This window comes from Hippoglossus hippoglossus, chromosome 12 (assembly GCF_009819705.1).
Source record: "Hippoglossus hippoglossus isolate fHipHip1 chromosome 12, fHipHip1.pri, whole genome shotgun sequence".
NCBI lineage: Eukaryota > Metazoa > Chordata > Actinopteri > Pleuronectiformes > Pleuronectidae > Hippoglossus > Hippoglossus hippoglossus.
In genome coordinates this window covers 4,909,351-4,932,427 of record NC_047162.1, presented here as the reverse complement: position 1 = coordinate 4,932,427, position 23,077 = coordinate 4,909,351, and the positions used below count along the sequence as shown (strand labels likewise).

At 41.2% G+C, this 23,077-nt stretch overlaps 1 protein-coding gene across 1 annotated transcript in view; it reads right to left on the bottom strand.

Annotated features, from left to right (window-relative positions):
- The window catches only part of LOC117771822 (netrin receptor UNC5D-like), a 180,229-nt gene that overhangs the window by 32,354 nt on the left and 124,798 nt on the right, over positions 1-23,077 (bottom strand). The window contains exons 3-5 of the mRNA XM_034602605.1: positions 13,265-13,408; positions 12,935-13,038; positions 675-849 (exon numbers count right to left, since the gene is read on the bottom strand). Coding sequence (XP_034458496.1) covers positions 675-849; positions 12,935-13,038; positions 13,265-13,408 — 423 coding nt within the window. The remainder of the gene's footprint in view (positions 1-674; positions 850-12,934; positions 13,039-13,264; positions 13,409-23,077) is intronic.

The window sequence follows — 23,077 nt, the reverse complement described above, 5'->3', positions numbered from 1 at the left end:
CCTCTAGAACGGACTGTCAGAAAGAATCAGATATATTTCTACAAAAGATAAATGCCCCTTCTGAAAAAATAAAAGTAACAGGATGAGAGGTCAGCGGACCGATTACAAGAACACCCCAATTGACAAGGTGAGAAAGGAGGTAGTGCTAGTATGACATTACAATTTCACTTATTCTCCTTTGTCTCAGCAGAGGTCTCTACAGGGCTATAAAAATGCTGGCTTGTGTCTGCTGGCTCGCAGCTATACAAAGCATTTTACACAAGGTGTTTAGTGCTGGCAGATAAAAGCCGGGGCGTTGTGACAGCCCACGTCACTGCCTTTCCATCATTAATAATTGAGTTCTTGTAAATATTGTGCCTGTGTCTCCTTGTCTTTACACATGAGGGATCAGTTGCCCATTACCTGCTCATTAGACTCTTGAGTGAGAAAAGGCCACATGCTGTGGTTGAGCAGTGCTTTTTATATTAATGACTTTGGGGAATTTACTTGAGGGGCCACTTCGACAGCTAACGTCTGTAGTGAAAGCTGATATTTTGATGCAGGCAAGAGAGCTGCTTGACATCGTTTTGATCATCTGCACTGCAAACCCAAAGCATTCATCTCCCGTGCATTTTTTGGCTGAGACAGAAGCTACCCTTGGATAAATTCTTTGTGCATTTTTCTTTCATTCTTACCATAGACTACAACAGTTGCTGTGACACTGCGTCTTTTGGCCACAATGTTGCTGGCAACGCAGGTGTAGTTTCCCGAATCAGACAGGCGAGCGTCTGAAATGATGAGATTATGGTCGCCTCTTGTATCGATAACACCGTCAGAGCTTAGAGGCTCTTCGTTTTTTAGCCATTCCACCTGAAAACAGAAAGGTATATGTATAAGTGACTGAGCAGATTTTATATGGACATAAACTCATGGGAAGCAGAGAGTGGATACCCAGGCGAATCAGGCAAAATAAACATTTTGAAATAATATTCAGGTTCAGGTCACATTCGCTAGGCTATCGACTTGATTTTTAACATGGTATGTGCTCGCATGTGAAACCCAAAACAATACAGAATGCCTGTCATGTTTGGGTTTTGCTTGGTTACTGTTTTTTCTCAAGTTCAGCCAGGTTCGAAAAGGAAATGGTGGGCCAAGCCACACTAATGAAGAAGAATCAGTACTAACTCTGACCATGTATTACCAAATAATGTTTCCATGGTCTGATTGGAAATATTTTGTTTTAAAATAATTTAAAATGTTCAGGTTAAGTATGATTTACTGACATCTGTAGTTGATATCTTTAGTTTTATTCAAGTAACCAAGTAACCTTCTTCTTGTTTGGTTTCATCTTATCTGTGATTGTTAACAGTTTCCTTTACCACCTTTATTACCTCATGATGCAATAAAGGCAACATTGTACTTAACAAACATGAAAGGCAACATTATTTTGTAAACACACAAGTTCATAAGACACTTTTCGGGACATTAGGCCAAATTGTTGTTTTTAAAAGTTGACTTTCTCTAACTATTATCAAATAGGTAAAATACACATATTGCGTATCAATTTGTTTTGCTGACATATGACTTTTAGGAAACCCAAGCCTCTGGTATTGCAGTACCACCAGGACCGGTGCACCAACACAGTAGATGGCTATAATGCACCTTGACGTTGGTTGCTGTACGCCAATAAGCCGGACAAAGAAGAAGACATATTTTTTGATGGTAGCCCAACCCCTTGGAGGTGCGAAGTAATGAAAAGGTGAAGAGAAGTAGGGCAGTAGATGGCGGTGGTGCACCTTGTCGTTGGTTGCCACCCGCCTATAAACCTAACAGAAGAAGAAGAATGTGACTATTACCAAGGTATTAGGCTGTAAACATTTGTTGCTATTCACATACCTAGAGTGACACAGATTTGTTATATAAGCTATTTATTAGCAATAAACCGGTAAAGTAATACTTTTGACGTTTCAGGGAATGTACTGGTTCAGCAGCAACTCTGTTCTTTTTTGCTTTCCTCAAATGGTTTGTACGTCTAAAACACATCGTCTATCTTTGTTCGGGTTATTGGTGGTTGGCAACCAGTGTCAAGGTGCATTATCACCATCTACTTTATCCCCTTCCTGTTTTCTTTGTTCTTCTTTCAAAGGTCCATCATCAAGGTGCATCACTGCCTTCATAAAACTGCATTACTGCCTACATAAACACATCAAAGTCGATCCAATTACTTCCCAGCTCAGGGAATGGGACCATCCAAGGAGCACATTAATGCAACATTAGCAAACACCTCACTTGATATTAGTTGGATGGACAAAATAGTATTATGAAGGTTAGTGAAGGGGCACATCTCATTGCAAGATTAGTAGGACAAGCACAACATGACTGACATCCACTTGGAGAAGGTGACGCAGTAGATAGGTCACATCCTTCACTGGTGCCAATTCTGTGGCTGTGTAGTGAGTGAAAGTAATAAGGAATTACAAAATAAAGGACGCTCTGTTGATGCTTCTCTACTCGCATGACTGGCCCAGTAAATTGCTATTAATGTGCCACTGGCTTGAGCTTTTCATTGAGAGAGACGAGCTGGGGCATGAGGGAGCGGGGTTTGATTTATGGCAGTGTATTTGAGGATTAAAAACTCCGCCCCACTGGGAGCTCCATATGTTTGTACTCCAGTGTGTGTGTGTCTGTGTTTGTGCGGCATGTCCATTTGCCAAGGGAATGCAACAACAGCCAAGAAACTCAGAGATTGCTTTGCTCTTTCGAACCACCCTGGATGAAAAAAATTGAAGTGGTAAATCAATAAATCAGGAGTCATGCTGTCACAACCTTTTCTTTTTTTTCTCCATTTGATGGCTCAAGAAGTCATTCATCATGCGCCTTTAATTTAACTTTTTTCATCATTTGGCGCCACAGCTTTAAAGACAGACCGACCGACCACACTGGTGGGCTGCATTGGCCGTTCTATCAATTCTTTTCATTATATTTCCCCCTTTCACACCTTCAATGTCTAATCAACCCTTGTGTTGCCATCCATGATGTATTATAGTCTCCAGAGCGACTAGCATCAATCCGCTATGCTATGGAGGCAGTCAGTTCCAACCTTACGCAGTGAAACAATGGTGCAAATTTTAATTTAAATCACAAGTATCTTGTGTCTTATCACACCTATTGATATATGATTAGATATATTTTGAAGGACTAGTGCAGTGCCCGTTCTAAGCTTGTTAGAAATGTGCTGCTTGACCTGTGGTAACGCTGGTTGCAGCTTTCTTTCTGAAACTTCACCTGCAGATCTGTAGAAATTGTAAAAGGTCAGTAAAATATCTGCTGCAGGACTCAGTCAGAGTTGTTCACCTGTTTATTGAAAGTTTAGTGAAGCTCTGCTTTGTATAACCCCGAGCTGGAGAATCAAGTGGTGTTGCTCTTGATGTGAACCCGCCCGTTTACCCTTCTTGTGATCAGCAATGTCACTCATATTGATGAGTCCCAGTCACCGCTGCTGCAGGGCGCTGTTTGTTCAGAGGTTATTGATGTTGAATGCATCGCATGTCCCAATCACACCAAATCTGCTTCTTCGTTGGGTCAATTACAATTCAAAGTGTGATACCAATTAGATGAATAATTCTCAAGATTTGCAAGCCACACACAGACTGACAGACAGACAGAGACGGAAATATAAGATAGATCATATTATGGACGTTCATAACAGACCATTGTTTTATTGTTGTTGTGCTCAAGTTTAACCAAGTTCAATTTTTGAGTTTATTTTGAAATTTGCAATCGGATAGATGACAGTGTTAAGCTCAAGACGCTGAACTAACTTACACTAGTATGGGGGTTGCCTTTTTTTCAGGTTAGAACAATGGCCCCTCAAAAAGTCTGTTCTTCAAATCAAATTAGAATTTTGTACTTGGTTGAAGGAATATCCATCTAGCTCCCATATTCTTTTAAATAAAGCGTAAGGTGTGCTTCTATACAGAGTTTACCCACTCCATCTGACTGCGGCCCTGTCTACTCTCTGTGAAGTAGGGCATTAACCTTGACAAGTAGGAGGTTTGTGCTTTATCACCCTCTCTACACATTCTGCAGCCTCTTCTGGGAAAAGAACAGCGGAGGCGAGCTCTGTTGTTTTTGCCAGGGTCATACATAGTCCATTATTTGTAATGACTCCACCTCAACGGAATCTCTAATGTCACCAAGACACACAGCCTTTAGATGTTGTGTTGGTAATGAACCGAGAGTTGACTTTTTGAACCCACTGACAAGTTGCAGTCTAATAAAAGTAACAAATTACATTTGGAGGAAGATTCATGCTGTAGCTCTGGTAGTCTTATTGCTGTACTACGATCATCACTCTAAATAAAAAGCAGGCTATTCTTAGTTCACTCCCTGTTTTTATGTGAGAAAAGGTCACTTTAATTACTAAGTTATCACAGATGAACACTTTCCATGTTGCACAGTAAGTTTTATTAACTACAATTAAGCACAAATCATTATCTCTACCTCAGTGCATTACGTTATAAGAAATGTAACTATAGTTGTGTAAGAAAAAAAACTAATTAAAACAAAGAAAAAAGGTTTTCCTGCAGGTGGCCCTTAACAAGTGTAATAGATTAGAAGCACTGAAGTGAAAATTAACCCCTAAACCATATTTGTCTCCCATCATGTATTCAAGTGGGATGCATATTTATAGGGTTGCACCAACATTTTATTAGAAAGGTATCAAGCTTGAACTATTATCTTGTTAAAATTAAATAAATTTCAACTCAGAGTGGATAAAAGTTCAACTCAGGAAAAACTACATGTATTGCCTGAAGCAAAAACCAGAGATGGGCTACACTCTTACATAAAAGATTTTTTTCAAAGGAAAAATCTAGTTTCTATCACAGTGTAGCAAGTAAAACAAATAGCTGGATAAATAAGCAACTGCTGTCTGGTCCTCTGCAGTGATTACATTAATCATTAAAGCAAGGCAGGGAATGTTTCCTCATCTACAATGTTCCACCACGGCAGAGGTAAATCACTGCAGTGCTTCAATTTGTGACTTACAGACCTGTATGAGAAATGCGGTGGGCATAATAATGACACCTTACAATAATAATACAATACAACACAATGTTACCTTATTACTCTTGAATTCAATCATTCGCTATCTGACAAGGTCCAGAGAAAAAAACAGAACATTAATAAACTGATTACAGTAGTTTGATTGAGGAGGAATTGAATGGCGTTTAATTATATTGTAGGTGTCCGCTGTCTCCCAGGTAATACATTATACAATACAATAAAAGAAAAACTATCAAAGATATCTGTGAAATTAGATGTCTGGAATCAGGGTCAATGAAATGATTATGCTGGTATCTTTTTACAAGGAGAGTGTGCGTAACCTTTTATGTCTGGAACACAGAGCCCAGGGAAGTGGGTATGAAAGGAGGGAGAGATACTGGGACTGTGAAGTGGGATTTAGTTTGAGTTAGTCAAGTATTTTAAATTTTTCTTGTTTAATTATGAGGGCTGTACATTATAAATTATCAAAATACAAACAATGAACTGACATAAATGGAGTTAGGTTGATCTAAATTCCTGCCTGCTGCATTTTGGTGCAATTTTGCACATAAAATATGTTCAATATTAATAAACTTTGAATAAATAGCTGACCAATCAGTGGGGGGGAACACAAAGTTTATAACATCACTCAGCACCATAGACTGTTTCTAAAAAGCTTTAAAGCAATTAAAAGCAGTTACAATCAATAGTATTGTTATTATTTATTGGAGGTGGCTCAACGGTATAAATGACGTTAACTTGAAGTTCTGTTGAAGTCTGTTTCAAGTGTGTGGAAATGAGTAAGAAAAAGCAGATCTTCCTGACTCAGTATGGATCTTTGGCCCCTGCAGGGTGAGCCATGTTTGTAATTCCAGAAAAATGTTGGTAGTGACAGTATATTAACTGATTGAGGAGGACTCACTAATAACAAGGAATATTCCTGAAGTAGTTCGGGAGCATTAACACAGGACAAGCAAACAGGCAGGTTTGAATAGGCACTGTACTAGTATTAAGAATCACCACTAAATGTGCAAATAAATAGTATTAGTGCTGTTTCTGGTGCTCTGCACTGTTCTAATACTGTACACCTTTTCATCAGTAGGCTGGATGCTTTTCATCAGCCTACAGAATTGTTGTTCAAGGATATAAAAAAATAAACACTTTCTAACTTTGATTCCTTTTTCTTTGCTTTTAGATGTGAAGCACTTAAGTTCCAGGAAGTAGACATGCTTCCACACAGTTTTTTTCCAATATTCTTTCCTCTAAATAATAAACCTGTTTCTCACTGCCTGGAGCTCACTGGGTTATATAATGTCAAGAATTGATGTGGTGAAAAAGAACTGAATTTGTGGCTTGCAATGATTGAATGAATGTCACCACTAACAGTGGAAAGACCAACGCTTTTACTGACATTGACACTGGCAAAGACACGTTTTATTTAATGTATCTCAGATCAATCACGTCATGGTATCCAATCTGTGCACTTAGGTCAGTATCGGCCCTCATCTCTAGACAGACCCTTTATCAGAGAGGTCGTTTTTAGTTCACATGACTAAGGCTAGAATATTAGATTCATTGTGCCCAGAGAGTTAGGCGATATGTCAACAAATACAATGAATTTATGACAAATACTGTAGAATTTATGCAAAACAATCTAAAATACTTGTGTATATTAATATTGATGTACTATTATTCTGATATTATTCTATAATGAGAGTTTTAAGTGATAGTTAATTACTTTAAAAGCCCTTATTATGAAATAGCACAGATTCGTCTGAACTCAAAACTTAGCTAACTTAATATAGATCAAAGGAGTTGTTTTATAGATTAAGAGAGTGGACAGAGGAGAGCTGGGTCTTTTCAGTGGCTTAAATTTAGTTTTGCCAGAGTGGTGCAGCCAGACTTAAAAAGACAACTATTTCCCAATCAATGCTTTTTAGTTGGTATTGATAACAAGTGACTTTGAGTGTTGGAGTATCAGTGACTGTGGCATCGATCTGCCCTTCACTTAGGATTATGCACTCACCCTCTTTGCAAAGCTGTTGAGTTTTTTGCTATGCGACTAAGAAAAGGCTGCCAGTGCCGGCTCTGTGCCCCTGTTTGATGGATTCCTTTATGTATATAGCTAATATACTCTTTAATTACTTTGACTGTATTGTTGTATTCTTTTTGTGTGTTCAGTAAAAAAGTAAAGATACATTGTTGCACAAGTAGATTGCAATCACATGGGTTTGTGGTGTGTGTCTGCGGATGAGGAGCTTCTGCACAGATTTGAAAGCATTTCTAACTTCAGATTCCTTCATGTCCTCTATTCAAACAGAACAACTTTTTTTCTATGCACTCTATTTAAAAAAAACATGTGAAACTAAAACTATCCAAACAACATAACACAGACACAAACCTTGGTTTTTACCATGGTCCAGACTTTCTGCTGTCAAAACGAAGTCATCTCAGACACTCAGGACAATAGAAATGTTTTCAAACTAGAAGTTATAACTGGAACCTCATGTGAACTTGTGTGTGAAGCTTAATGTTATTGGTCCTTTCATCAGGAAATGAAACACAGGGATGCAAAGGGAATATGAGCTCAGTTTGCTGAAAGGAAAAGTAATAATTAGAAGAAGAAAGGTGTCATTTCATTAAAACATTGTCTTTTCCTATGGAACCGACCAAACATAATTGTCTCTGTGATTGCAGCAGGAGTAGAATATATTCTAACTGCCTTTGGTGAGTTTAAATTTTTCTCGGGGAATTCTTACACTAAAGCAAATCAAAATAATCGTCTTGTACTGCGGTTGGTTTTTCAGATTCATGTTTTTGCTTTGATTAATCTCGCTCACTCCGCCCCCCCCCCCCCTTCACTCTTTTCGCTGCAGGAAATGTGTAAACCCTGAGTGCGATTTGCATACTGCGTCGGACCAAGAGTCTGCCCTTTGGGGGAAAGCGATAGAGAGATGCACATGCTGATGAGAAGGCAGGGACAGGACGGACTCAAATGAGCCTGATAAGCCAGCGCCTGGGGAGGAGAGGAGACGGATTTGCTTAATTGGCAAATTTGTTCCACTTAGATAGCAGCAACCAGTGGTGAACAACACCGCACCTAACCCTGCTGATCAGGCCTCGCGGGCAGTGTGCTGGGGGTGGGGGTTATGTGGTGTCAAGGTCGCGGTGTTGACCATGAAACAGCAGCTAAAGCAAAGTCGGCGCCTGCACGCTGTGTCCCTCCGAACGTCTTCCTTGTAACTTTGTCTTGTTTTGTTACAGTTCAATTTTCGAGCCAGAGGAAGGAGAGCAAATAAAACGAAGTCATGATACACTGGAAGCGGCATCAAATGTTCAGCAGGGGAGCTGTGTGCCACGCAGCAGTTTCATCTTTCTGATAGCTTCAAGCTGTTTGAAGATGGTGAGATGAAAGAGCCGACAGGCCTGGTGGACTGTGTGTTTATTAGTGGAAAGGTATCTTAAACTTAACACACGTAAAAAAAAAGCATGTTCTTCTCAAGTCATCCCAGTTCCTCCATGCATCACCTATACACCCAATTATTCTGAGAGGAGTGGTAATGACCTACATTTACAATCATTCAAATAGGAAGTGAGAGCGACATGAAGACGATTAGAAAGCATTGCAGTAGGTTTTGTTCCATCTGATTCAATTAGGGTTGAGTTTTGAGCGCCCTCCCCCTCTCACTCCTCTCGTGCCTGTAGCCTCTCCGCCTTCCCTCAGCCACGTGTGGCCTTTTCTCAATGCAACAATGACTTTCATGAAATTACATTAAACAAATGAGCCCTCCAAACCTGACAGCATCATATTCTAGAGGCGGGGGCGGCGAAAAAACCCTTGTCGTGTCCTTGGTTTATCTCCACGCCGTCTCTGGAAATGTTATGTTTATCACTGAATAATTACATTTTAAGCACTTCAAATGACTTTGGATGAGAGGCCCGATGATTAATTGCACTTGGTAAAGAATACTTGGGCAGTTAATACGGAGCTAATGATTGTAAAAACCATTGAAGATATAGGAGACCTTTTATTCTCTCCACCATTTAACTTCACAAAGCCAGCCACAGTTTTCACTTCACTCATTGAGAGCCGGCAAAGTTCAATAGTTATTTACTTGGATGATATTTTAAATAGGCTGGACAATAGACGGCTCAGGCTTTAATCCTGAAAATCTTCCTATAGCTGGGTGAAGCACTCACTGCCTGGGCCTAGATTATGTATTTAATCAATATAATCTAGTTTCACTTGATATTTAAAACACCTAATTTGTTCGTAAAAAAATTAACAAAAATAAAATAACAGCCATTTTGATTAAATGAACATGTAACTTTGGCCACAACAAAAGACCTTGTTTGATGACATTGTGAAGCAGACATCATTTCTTGTCAATCTTTTTGGGTCGCTTGGTTCCGCTGTGCATTTGCGATTTCCTGGGAGAACTTTGGCAACAGAACGCTAATTGTAATCGTAATCGTGATCCATAACAAGTGACCAATACAAAGAGTGAAAGGTAAAAACAGATGACTGGCTAACTGGCCAGCGGTTTGTTTTTCCTTCGTCATATGTCGTTTTCCACGGATTTTACTGCAGAGACGGGTAAAGCTGATATGACGCAATTAAAAGGCGACCAAAATGAAACGTCTTGTTACCTTAAAATAAAATTGGAGATTTCTCTGGGTTTGAACATTGTTAGTAACATTTTGAATAATATAAGAGCACAAGTCAACAAAATATATAACATAGGTCTTGTAGTTTTTAGACATTTTTATGAAGAACTGTTCTATCTTTAAGAGTTCCTTCGCGGTTTCCTCTCGGTCATGATTGGAGATTGTGCTGTATCCTGTATGTCTTGCCCTCATATTTAAATAGAGAGTGTAATATCAAAAGTTGTCTACAGTTGACGGCAAACTGGAGGTCATTATAATAACCTTCTGGTCAAAGGACATGCGTTATTAAAAGCCTCTCGGGGAGCTGTATGTAATAATGTCACTCTTGTTTTCTTAGGGCTGTCTCTCAATGCTGCAGAATAGATGAAACATCCATAAAACTACAACATATACAATAAAGACATTTTGAAAAGTGACTCCTCACACACATTACATTACAGGCTCGTGCTCTGTCTGTATCTGTGAACCGTGAAGTCCCTATGATCCTTTTTGCTGCTGGAGATCCTCAGGAGACTGATTTCTTTGAGATAGCTATGTCTCTTAATTCCTGATGGCTCTCTTGTTGTTTTCTTAGAGCCGCCTTCATTATGAATTCATTATTATAGCCATGCTCTTTCTCCTCCAGTGGTTTTTTCATCTGCAGCGCTTCGATTATTTTAGATGCAAACGTTTCAAAGGAGAGGACATGTATGTTTTCCTGCTTCAGTCAGAGCTAATTATGTAGTAAAATTAACATAACAATGCATTGTGTTAACCTGCTCTCTCTGTTTATAAAAAGTGGAGACAACTATGAAGATTTTGCCATCTCAATGTACTACCCAATAAACTGCAGCAGGCTTAAGCTGTTTTACTCTGTGGTCTGGTTTACAATGTGCTCAGATTATTGCCGCTATCACTGCAGGAATAGATAATATGGCATTCTCTGATTTTCATTAACATCCTACACAGCAGCCCAGTAAACTCCCGGGTGGCTTAGTTACAGCGAGATGCGGATAAAGTTCTTTCCTCTCTCTCTCACTGTTCCCGCTGCCTCTGAGAACACGAGCAGAGCAGCAACATAAGTGGATTTCAAGCTGTAAAGTCGGCTGCACAGTGTTTATGTCTTTACCCGGCGCGGAAAGTTGGAACTCGTTCCAATTTGCATGTTGTCAACCGAACGTTTTACTGTCACCTCCCAAAAATGTACTGTTTTCCTTTTGCCAACATCACGAGTATTAATTTCCGTCAGGATCTTCTGCAAATCGCAGCACTATGGAAGATTCAAATAAATGTCATGACCAAAATAAATGTGCCTCGGAATACAAATAGAGTTCAACACATCTCATTGCCTCGTGACCTCAATTCCTTAAATTCCTTAAAACTGTAGCTGAGCTGAGCCTTCTCTCCCAGACAAATTTCACAGTGCTGGTTACAAAAAAAAGGCTTTAACCTCTCAGCGATGCCTAAAGTCACGAAAAGAGAAAAGTGCAGCCGCCATCTCCAGCTCTGGATGTGGGTATTTTTTCTTCCCTCGTGCAAGTCATACTAGAGGGAGCTGGGTTTGTCCCTGCATTATTTACTATTACCATTCTCTTTGTTAGCCGGCGTCGCATTAATTAATTCATGAGGAGGAGTTGCCTATTTGATGACCACAATGCATGGGGGAGACTGGTGGTACACCGATGCTCCATTTGTGTGAGCTGAATCATTCATCACATGCACACACACACACACACACACACAAATGGTCATCGCATTTGGCCTATGTTTTGTACATTGCCCTACAAACAAAAGAGTCATAACAACATTAGACACCACAACCAATAATAACACATATAACCAACAACCAGCTGGTTAAAAACAGGTATTAAGTTAGAAGCTTTACACTGGTGCATGCATGCTCATGTAGAGCAACACGGTGGAATTTAAACTTTTTGTAGGGATTGGGTTCGAAAGAGTACGGGAAACTGTCTAGGGGCGACAGCAAAGACAATGGGAACTGGTCCTAAATTAGTGAAAATACAGAATATTATAAAGTCTCCCAAAATGCTGTAAAGCAGCCCTAAAGTTTAACGTTAGCTCTTCAACCACAGTCATCGTTTCATTTCATATCCAATTTGCTGATAAAGAGCCAGACTGGAGGAAAATGGGTCACAGTCCCAGTATTTCTGTTCAGACTGCAGGAAAGAAGTCTGACTTAAAGGATTTAAATTCAATATGTTTTTCTGAACCGACCAGATTTAAAAATATACGATATATACATATCTGTTTTTACCCATAAACAAAACTAAAAGCATTAGTATCATAAAACATCAATAACGTATTAGACTGTGCATTTAAGGACCTGTCAATCAACTTTAAGAGCAGCAGCAGCAGCAGGGTTCCGGTCCTGTGCTTTGACATTTGCTGGTTGGGCGGCTGTTTTGTTTAAGCAATAGATCACGGACTGTGCCTTTAAGTAAATGCAAAGCTCCAGATACTTGGGCACACAGGCTTTGGTATTGACATATCTTCCTTCTGAGCCTCCACATGAAGGCACACAACATCAGAGCGCAGCACAACACACACATCACTCAGCGGCGCTGTCCGGGAGAGCCTCATTTTATATTCATAGTAAAAATTAAAATGGTATGTCTTTCAGACACACGCGCACGCACGCACGCACGCACGCACGCACGCACGCACACACACACACACACACACACACACACACACACACACACACACACACACACACACACACACACACACACACACACACACACACACACACACACACACACACACCCACCCACCCACACACCCCCACCCACACACACACACACCCCCACCCACACACACACACACCCCCACCCACCCACCCAGAGGAGAGAGGAGGAGTGATAGTAAGAATGAAATGAATACATGACATCTTAATAAGTCATAGCCATACATCCTTTTACACAAGAACAGAGAAAACAGAGAACATAGCGATGCACATGGATAGTTATTATGGCCAGTGTATGAATGATCACTCTGACTTGAACAGAATAAGCCCGACACTCCAAATGAACGGTGTCCTCAGCTCATCAACTGCAGCTCTGGTTTACACTAGACGGGAGAGAAAAGTGCATGCGTCTCTTTGATTTGCAGTGGCTGGAGAGAAGCAAAACATTGTGTCACGAAAACAGAGTTATTCTGTCGGTGAAGCAGACAGATGACTGCTCCTCTCCCGGCAACACAAGAGAAAATGTTACTTGTTTGAAGTGTGAGAAGCCCTCACCTCAGCCACAGGCACTCCCTCTGGGGGACGGCAGTGCAACACAATCATGCCATTCAGAGGCACCTCCGTGCCTTGGGGGTCCTGCTCAAAGTTCTTCCTCAGGTCTGCGGAGGAGAATAAACAGCCTGCATTAAAGAACAACCACAACAGCACGGAGGAACACATAAGCCCGCACATTAAAAGTCACATTTGTTTCATGTGTGACCTTTTCTCCACACGCAATCATACGTGGACATAAAGAAAGGAAATTACATTGCCGGTTTGAAGAGGAATAACCTTTTCAGAGACAATAAGGTCAGCCTGGTATCAATGTGACACAGAGTTGCTTACAGGCGATGCGGACGGCTGCCTTGCGGCTCTTGGAGGTTCCCAGGTGACTCCAGGCGACACACAGGCACCAGTAATCCTCCGGGCCATGGAAGTCCTCCACCTGCTGACGGGACACGTTGATCATCACCTCGCGGATCTTCAGCCCTGCAGACGAGAGGGTCGATGGCTTAGATTAGCTTTCATTTAGATGCTGGGGTGATTAATCAAAGAGATGAAGAATCGCAGGGACAGGATGATGAGTGGAATGTCAATCTGATAAGATTATCAGCAGTAAACAGATCTACCGTGTGCCGGGAAGAGACACAGGGAGAGACTGCTCATCAAAAACCACAACATTTCAGGGGTTCATTGTCAGGGGTCTGTTTCTAGACTCTTAGGAGTCCTAGGCTATTTTGTTGTTGTAGTTTTTTAATGCCTTTGAAATTACCCTTAAAGTGTTGACTATTCCATTGTGTGGTATCTTTTTTTTCCAGCAGAACATTGCCTAAATGACCAGAAAATTATATATCTCTTTCTCCTTCACATAATATTTCAACACAATGGACCCAGAAATACAAAAAAATAAATAAACATCCATGACAAAAGTCCCAAATATGGTCAAGAAGCATTTTCAAAGTTAAAACGTAGGTTGTTAATGTGAAGATAGGATTGTAAAACTGATAACGTTAAGCAATATGTCCCTGTTTGTAATACAAAGCAAGTGTGGTCACAGACATTTGTTTTCTTTATAACAATGCAACTCTCCAGAACAGCTTATGTATTCAGTTATAACAATAGGTACATCACTGTCTTTGCATTCCCAGAGTTTCCAAGTAATGCAAATGTTACATAGAAAAGTTCAAACTGAGACTAAATCAAACGCTTTGCATTTTCATGGCGGGGGGTCCATTTGCTGGAGACGCAAAATATCATAATCTCTGCCCACTTCTCTCCCTCCTCACTGCTTATGTTCTCCTCCCCTGGTATATTCAGCCTGTAGAGCAGAATCAGCACATTCACATTTTTTTTTACATTTCCCAATATGACAAAAATGACAAAGATATTGAAATAAATGCAACACCCGCATCCTCTTATCTTACATACTTTTACTCGCATGTAAAATATGATTTTTTTTACATTGGATTTATCTCAGTTTTTTTACACGGCCTATCAACACCAAACAAAAACTAGTACAGAGTTAGAAGAAAGCACTTTGGACTGAAACCTGAACCCAGCGCTCCACGAGGCTCCATGTTTGAGATGCAATGTCTTGAACCAGACACTCATGTGATCTGCGACTCCTGAGGGTTAATAGTGGTCTGTTATGCTTGAGTATTGCAGACAGCAATGTGGATTGTTGATTGTATAATGTATCATTTTTATTAAAGCCCTTATATCCTCTTTCAGCATCGAACCATAATCCATTTATAGAGAAGTGACACTAAATGCCTTTCAATGGAGGTAGTAACCCAGAGGAGGGACACATGAGCCACTTATTGTTTTGAGGGAGAGCATGAGCACTAATTTCTCTTCAGTGAAAACATATGAAGGGGCTGTAATTTCAAAAGATTGCAAAACTGTGCAATTAAAAAACGCTGCATCTGGAACACCGATGCTTTCCCTGACAATCAAATCATCCATTTCTGCAGCGCAACTTTGAGTTAATGTCAGGCAGGTCATTTGTTCATATCTGTGATGCAGACCCATAATGAGTCAGACGAGAGACGAGCGTTTTCTGAGACATCTGATGTGAATTTAAAAGCGCGGTATTTCAATTATGCCAGACTGTGCACAAAAAGATGACAGCCAAGTTGCCAAGAGCCATTAATATATAATAGGGTGGCTTTATTGGGTGTCTAGGAAATTGCAGCTTTCAAGTATCTGATGTGTCTCTTGCACGAAAGAAGTCGGAATTTCAGACAGCGAATTTATACAGATTTATTAAAATGTGAACACACAGTTGTGAACTAGTTATGTTTAGTCTACAATGCGGTGATTTCTGCAGCATGCAGGCTTATTCAGTTCTGACTGACTGGTGAGGAGTCTCAGCATTTAACCTCTGGCTAGTGTCAGGTTTTCTGAAATAGCAAATAGCCTCTTACCTTGTCTTCTTTGTAAGCAGCCGCAGATATATCCTTTATTTTATAACTCTGCAATGGTCTTATTGTGCAGGAGGTGAGCTATTATTCAAGCAATCTGTGACACTTCCTGTGGGCATGTGAATGTCAAGTGCTTCTAATACAGCGCTAAAAACACTCGTCTGAGCTGACATCTTTTTTGTTTGTTAAACTCAGTGTGGACGCATTTAGGCCACTTGGTTTGTTAGTGCTCCTGTGATTTTTATGTTAGCCTTCATTGAGCTCATGTGTTCTGTGACAAGTTGCACCTCCTGGGTTTTAATTTTGGACCCATGCATGTAGAGTTCTGGACTCTTTCTAAGATCCTGTTCATACCTGGATTATAAATGTGTCTTGGATAACCTTAGATTAAGTGGACAGCTGCTAGTGTCATCTGAAACCTGGCATTAAAATGCATCTCGCATTAAATGGATCCAAATTGTCCTGATCAAAAAGTTTGCAAACTGCGTAACCATAAACACATACACAGAAATGTTGAATAGATATAATAATATTTAGTTTAAGTCTAGTTTAATTTGTACCTGATTTGGCAGCACCAGTGGTCACTGATGGTAACAGCAATATTGGTAAAAAACAACAGAAAACAGTCCTAGAGCAACTATCCAATCTAATAACTCCGGAAATCTCTGTCTGTGTGTATGCGGCTCGCGTATCTTGACAACTGTTCACAGTAGGCCTGTGTATTGTTTTTTTGCCCGAGGAGGTCCAGCGTTAAATTCGGAGCGATTTGGACATGTGATAAGTTCAATATTAATAAACAGGCAACCAGCGCTCTGTAGGAGAGGCGGCTGGGACTCATCAGCATAAGGGCTTGTTTACAACAACTGATTCCCCAGTTCAGGATTCTGCCAACTGAGTCAAGCTTCACTGAACTTTGAATAAACAGGTGAGCACCTCTTTGTGCAGCTTCAGGTTTCTGTGGAGTCTTTACTTGCTGCCACTCAATTCGTGCTGGTCACATTTACATTTTTACAGTTTATGTTTAAAAGACAGCAAAGTAGAAAGTGGTGTACACGTTTACAGTGCAGCCCTACACTCTTAAATAAACAGGTCGGTCGATAACAATAATCAGCCTTTTCCCTCCATATTTAGCCTTTATGCATTTTTCATGAACAATTGTCATTGCAAACCCTCAGTGACAAATACATTGCATTGCCTGTGAGTGCTGTAAAAGCTGTAGCCGTAGCACTTATAAGCTTTTAATGTGCAGCAGTGGCGGTAGGAAATGATAGGTCTGCACTCGCATTTATCATTAAACACAGCTTTGATACAGGAGAGTGCACAATAAAAGGTGACGCTGATTACAGACGGATAAAATGACTAATAATGGGCATTGTTTCCTGTGAATTCCTAATGCCTATGGGCTACTTGAAAGGAACATTGGAATGAAGGACTCTGCCATTCAAATTGAAAACTACCGTACAGTAAGGTAATTACAGAGTGGAAATACATTGAATGGCTATTGCTAAAAAAAAATAAGTAAAAGCAGAGTTTGATTTCCTGCAAATCTTGAGGGTTTAACTTTAAAGAACCAGAAACAGCAAAGAATGGGAATTAGTTTAAAATCTACCATTTATAGAAGCTTGTCGAAATTTAGAACAATTTCCTGAAGGCAGTAAGTTAATAGAAATTGTTTTTTAGAAGCGCTAACAAGTTGTGCCTAACTACGCATCTCACAGCAGCTGTTCAGAAATCACTGTAAAGCTTAGCCTCTTGTGGCTTATTGCTTAATTACGCAGCCCTACACTTGTAGAGGAGTTGTCTCTCCACAGGCTTTTGCCATCACGCCGCACAAGGCAGACAGCAGCTTAGACATGGGCTGGGATTAAATGAAAACTAATAATGTGAAATGAAAGGTTATCAAAGGAGGCCTAATGGAGGAATGTAAAACAGATGTGTTTTCTGAAGACACTGTGATCCTCTACAGTGACTGACTGAAATGATGCATAATACACATACACACACACACAGGTTTGCACAGCTGTCCTTGTTAGGACTCTGCATAGACTTCCATTCATTCATCAACAAAACCTTATCCTTAACCTCAACCATGACCAATTCATGCCTAACCCTAACCTGACCACAACCTTAACCAGGACCTCAGGAATGACATTTTGCCTCATCAGCACCAATGAGGTCTACTGGTCTTGACAAGGTCAATGCTTGTAACATGTATGTAGTAGGGATGTATATTAATAAAAAATACATTATTTGGATATGAACAATGTAACAGATAAATGTCTGGAGAAATATTTGTTCCCCCTGCTCCACTGACCGTCATCTGATTGACACAATGTGCCACTAACATAGGAACTCATTCAAAATGAACTAATCCAATATGATGGGAAACTGAAGAGCTTACATTAGTGATGGTTTTACTGCGAAAGAGAGCTTTTCAGATAATTGTCAATGGCTGTATTTTGTTTTTATCCAAATTTCAAATCAGACCATGATTACAGTCAACAAAGCTCAAGGGATTTCAGACTTGTTTCTTTCTATGTTCACCGTCTATGTTTCTGCCCACACTAAATCTACAGTTACACAGCTTATTTTGGAACGAGGTTCTTTAGTTATACTGTAAGTGGGGATGAAATAAAAATAATGTTAGTTCAGTTGCTATCATGCTATAATTCAAGTTACATATTCTCTAATATGTTATTTTGTGTGCAGCTAAAATGATATATATATATATATATATACTGTGAATATGAGGAGTATGGACGGAATAATTTCACACAGAACATGAAGCACTGTTGCGTCATGGTAAGCCCCACCCACTTACAACTGTCTACACCGCCACAGGTTGTCATTGGTCATTTCTGATGTGTTGCTGGGCTTCATGGGGGCAGGACTTGGACTCATCTGATATGATTCTGTCAGAGGACAGACGCCAGGAGCAGGAGTAGAGGAAGATGAGGGGGACAGCAGTGAGCTGCTGTTGTGTTGTTTGGCGTTTCTCTGTCTAAATTCTATTTGTTAACATATGCAAAATGAAACCAATGCCAAGATCAAGTCATGGTTGGCTGCACATTTATATTTGCTCATTTGGCAGATGCTTTTATTCACAGCCACCCCCTCTAGGGAGATGTTATTGAAAATACTATGCTCTGATAGCATGTGGTAGCTTGTTCCACCATGGGGAACCACAAACAACAACGCTCTGATTCCCTTGTGTGCAGTAATGGCAACGCCAGACCATGTTTATTGGAGGAGTGTCTGAGATGAGTCATATGGCCGCATTATTGAATAGCAGATGGGTCCAGACCCAGAAGTTGCTTGAATGTGAATTGAGCAGCAATGGGGAGCCATGTGTAGATAAAGGTAGTAGCTCGTGCTTCAATGATGGATGAATTTTCTCCTCTTCAGCCCAATAACATTATTTCAACTCAATTCAGTGTCACTCCCTGAACACTCCCTTAACAAATTAAATTAAAAGCATTAATTCCCAGACTTTCCACACCACCGCAGATACGCCACAAACACACTCACTCCCTTCACAGCTCTGCTAGACTGCTGCTCCATTGTCCCTCAATCCTTCCCTGAACTTTTTACATGGACAGATTATTGCTATAATCAGTTGTTAAAATGACTGTACATCAGGTGATCATCAGAATTCACTGAGCAGAACCAGAGATAAAAATGTCACTCTAAATGTCAACGCTGTATTTTATGCCCCCTTCAGCGCCAGTGTGAAAAGACATGTTTGTAGTTCGTGGGCAGTGTACCAGGAAAACATTCCCACAGATCTTTGGGCGCTGGTTTAGAAAGCAAAATTGAAGGCAGGGTTGGTAAGTTAGTTCTGAAACACTTTGTTATCGTGTTTGTTGAAATCCGCTTCAAGTCCCGATAGCCATCAATAAATAAAGTCGTCTGAAAAGACCTCGCAAGACTTAAATAAACACAATTATTTTTTCCTTCAGTCCGAATGAAATGATTGGTTTGGCCTGCCTACCTGCCTGCGTGCACCCGGCCCCTGCTCCCACTGCCTGAGTCTTCACAAGTCAGGGAGACACAAACCACTGGAGCAGAGACGTTAGTCAGAGGAGTCAGGAGTTAACGAGTCACAGAAAAGTCGGCCTCTGGCAGTTGTCAAAGCAGTGAGTGTTCACATGTTTTTCGCGGCGTAGCCTTGATGAGAGGGCTGATAGGAAGAGGGGAGATGCATCATTAAATATATTTTAAAGTGTAGCCTGCTCTTTCAAGGTTTTCCACGATTACCAACCCTAGCTTTAATGAGTTTTCTCTGGAAACGAATTACACTGACTAAAAGGTGAGATTATTTGATGGAAGCACAGGGACTGGGTTTTTATTCAGAGCATCAGTCTTAAAATGTACTGATGGTGGTGGAGGATGCTGTCTAACACGTCCCTTCAAAGTCTCCCATAGGTGTTCAACTGGGTTGATTTGTCACTCAATTAATAAACTAATTTAGGATCCTTTAAGTTGGACAACTTGTGGGTAATGTGACAACAGCCTAAAGCACTATGAAGATTAAGGACTGGGTTTAGGGTTCTTCACAATCGGAACTCCTCTTCCTCATTAACGATGAGGAAAACAGCGAGAAGAAAAACAGAAAAGAGAAACTAATGAATATAACAACAGTCGGATGATGCTGATGCAATGTTTTATGCTGAAAGCTGACAAGCTCACAAAGGGTGGAGGAAGCTCAGCGCTGCAGAGTCACTCAAAACTGCAAAACTGTTTTTCTGGCACACAGTGAGAATGTTTGTGAGCACTAAATAAAACAGCACAAGAAAACAAAAAGTGACGCTTTCCATGTCAGCCCATTTCATAACATGGTGCAAAAGGGAAATGTAAAAATAATTTCAGTATGTTTAAAGTGTAACTTCACCCCAGTTGTGAGCCTTACTCCACCCACTGATAAAACTGGGCAGGAGATTAAGGGGCGATGGAGACAGGGCTGGTTTCACAGTGTAACAGTGGTGACTTTTTCAGGCCATTTAAAATGGAGAGTGACACAGCATCGTAAGGAACCTCTGCCATGTAGGGCTTTTCAGAAGTGGAGGACTCTTCCCCTCCAGAATCCTCTGATGTGGGCATTAGTGTGGGGGAGGAACATGGCGATCCAGGACCACATCAGTTAAAGCCGTTGGCTCCAGCTCAGTTACGCCCAAAGGTGGAGCTCTATGGGGCAACGCAAGTGCGAGAGAGGGAGGGGGCAGATGGGTAACGCAACTTTAGTAAGAGAGCTAATGTAAGCGAACATTCAAATAGGTTGTAAAGCTGCTACACAAAATGTCTAATTAATCAAGAGTGACACACTGCTAACCCTTCCAGTAATGTCCTTTACACGTGTGTGTGTGTGTGTATGTGTGTGTGTGTGTGTGTGTACTGCAGCTGCCCGTCTCCCTCAGAGAGCTTGTGCTGCAGAGAGGTGCCAAAGGTAACGCAACACTACTGGAATAAGACCGGACCACAGTTGGTCTGTAAACATCAGGGTGTTAACTTCAATATAAATCTCATAATGAAGAGACGTCCTAAACATTAGACTCTGTCAGCATTGGCCCTGCAAGGTCCAAGCCGGTTTGAAGCACTATAGGCAGAGAGTTATGAGCCATGTTCAACTTGTAAAAATGGCCAATTTTATATTTGGCCTGAAATGTGATATTAAAACCACCATTAATGTGTTTCACTACAGTACAGTCCTATTATTCAGTTTACAGCTCAAAAGAACACGTGCAGTATCTCTTTAAATGTCTTTACAGACGCTTATTAAAATACAAAGGTTTAAAACGCTAGTAATAAATACAACCCCACAGTGAAGGGTGCCTACTCTGTGTTTGAGTGAGGGCCATGGTGTTTCTGCTGAAGGCCTGATAAACAAAGGGGAGAAATCAGAGAGACACTCAGCTTCCTGCACACTAGGCAGAGATCACAGAGCTTAGTCCCTTTTCCAAGTATCCTGAGATGACTCCCAGTGACTGTGTGTAGGAGAAATTATCCAATAACCATTCAGTCATGTTGATGACATGCGGCCACTTCTCTGCATTCAGGAACACAAACATCCATTTAGCTCCTTCCACGGGCCCCTCTGTTTCTTTCCTTTGTGCTGCGCTCCCACTGCTTTCCCTTCAGGCTCATGCCAGTGGCTGTTGACAAAACGCCACGAAGCCCCGACAACAGACCTCAAGGTGGAGCAGTTTTCACCTTCCATTTCAATCATGCCCCTTAATCTGTCTCTAATGTAGCCTCTATAAAAGAGTCAGGAAGATATATAACAAAGCCGATGCTCACTTATCATCCCATGCTGTTCTCCTTTTCTCCTTCGTTCTCCGTCTCTTTTTTTTTGGCCTGTCTGGCACCGGGCCGTGTGGTGTGATTTCTCCCAGCTTTGGTCCATTGTTTCACCTTGGCTGGGTCTACGAAAAGGCCCTGAGGGATCCAGGCAGGGCCAGCTACAAGTGGCTCCCGATCAGCTCAGCAGAACCAGACTTGTCCGGCTCAGCTCTAAACGGGCAAAGGATGCCTCTGTCGTTCTTAGCGTTGCGGTGACGGAGGGATTTTCAGAAGTGGGTTCGTCTCAGGGATCCTTTTGAGGCAGCTGTGTACGTATTGGTGGTTGAGGTGGATGGACACAGCTTGAAGAGATTGTCTGTCTGATGTGAATCCAGCTTTAGGGAAATGTTTGTGTGATGTGACATTGCGGCATGCAGCTCAGCATGTGGGGGCTGCGAGGGCTGGCTGAGGGCCAGTCACAGACGTACGCTGCTAGACAAGCGGAACATGCTCCCAGCAACATCTTCAGTCTGGTCCCAGCTGTGTGTGTCATACTTAATCCTGGAACCAAAGGGACGCATTACCTCATGCATGAAAGAAAATCTTGATAATTCAGCCATTAAAATGCTGTGAGTCCTTATTTGTGTCATTCCCCAGTCGCCTTGTTTATGTTTATCCAAAAAGTGCATGTCTGCTTATTTGGAGCCAGTTTTGCATACACAAGTAGTTTTCCCCGTGTGAGCCGCTTCATTCGTTTCCCTTCCATTTCTCTAACTAACAGTTTGTGACACGGGGCGTTTCAGGCATCTCACTCTCCCACTCACCACCTCTCTTTCTTTGTCCTGGAGTTCCCGGTTGATGCTATCATCTAGGATCATAATACACAACACTGGAGTTGGTCTTTGACGGAGCATCATCAGGAATAGAAATGCATACCTCCCCTATCCACCCTTCATTCATGCGCTTTCCCTCAACCGCTATCTTTTCATCTCTGAATCTGCAAGAGCTGCTATCCTCTCCTTTGAGACAACCAAAGCGGTATCCGTTTTCAGCCTGTCTTCCACTCTCCCATCGCCCCTCTCCGTTTCCAGTGTCTTCTTTCTCCCTTATCCCCTCTTTCTCTTATCTCTCCATCAGGGTATCATCCTTTCAGCTCTATAGGCACGGATATCCTTCTGTCCCACCTTCCTCTCTCCTCTTCTTTCACGCCGTCCTTCAACTATCTCTTGAGTTCTATCACTCATTTCCATCTCTTACAGCATTTCAACCGAGGCGAAAATAAAGCCGTCTTCCGTGATAGGTCACAGTGTGCTGCAATGGAATCTGTCTTTTGTTTACAGCAACCGTCCTTTTATTTTGACTTTGGATTTTTAGGAAAGCTCAAACCTCTGATTTAGAGTCTGTAAGGACTCGATACTGCTGCCTTAAATCATTCTAAGGAGTTTATCAGTGTGAGCCG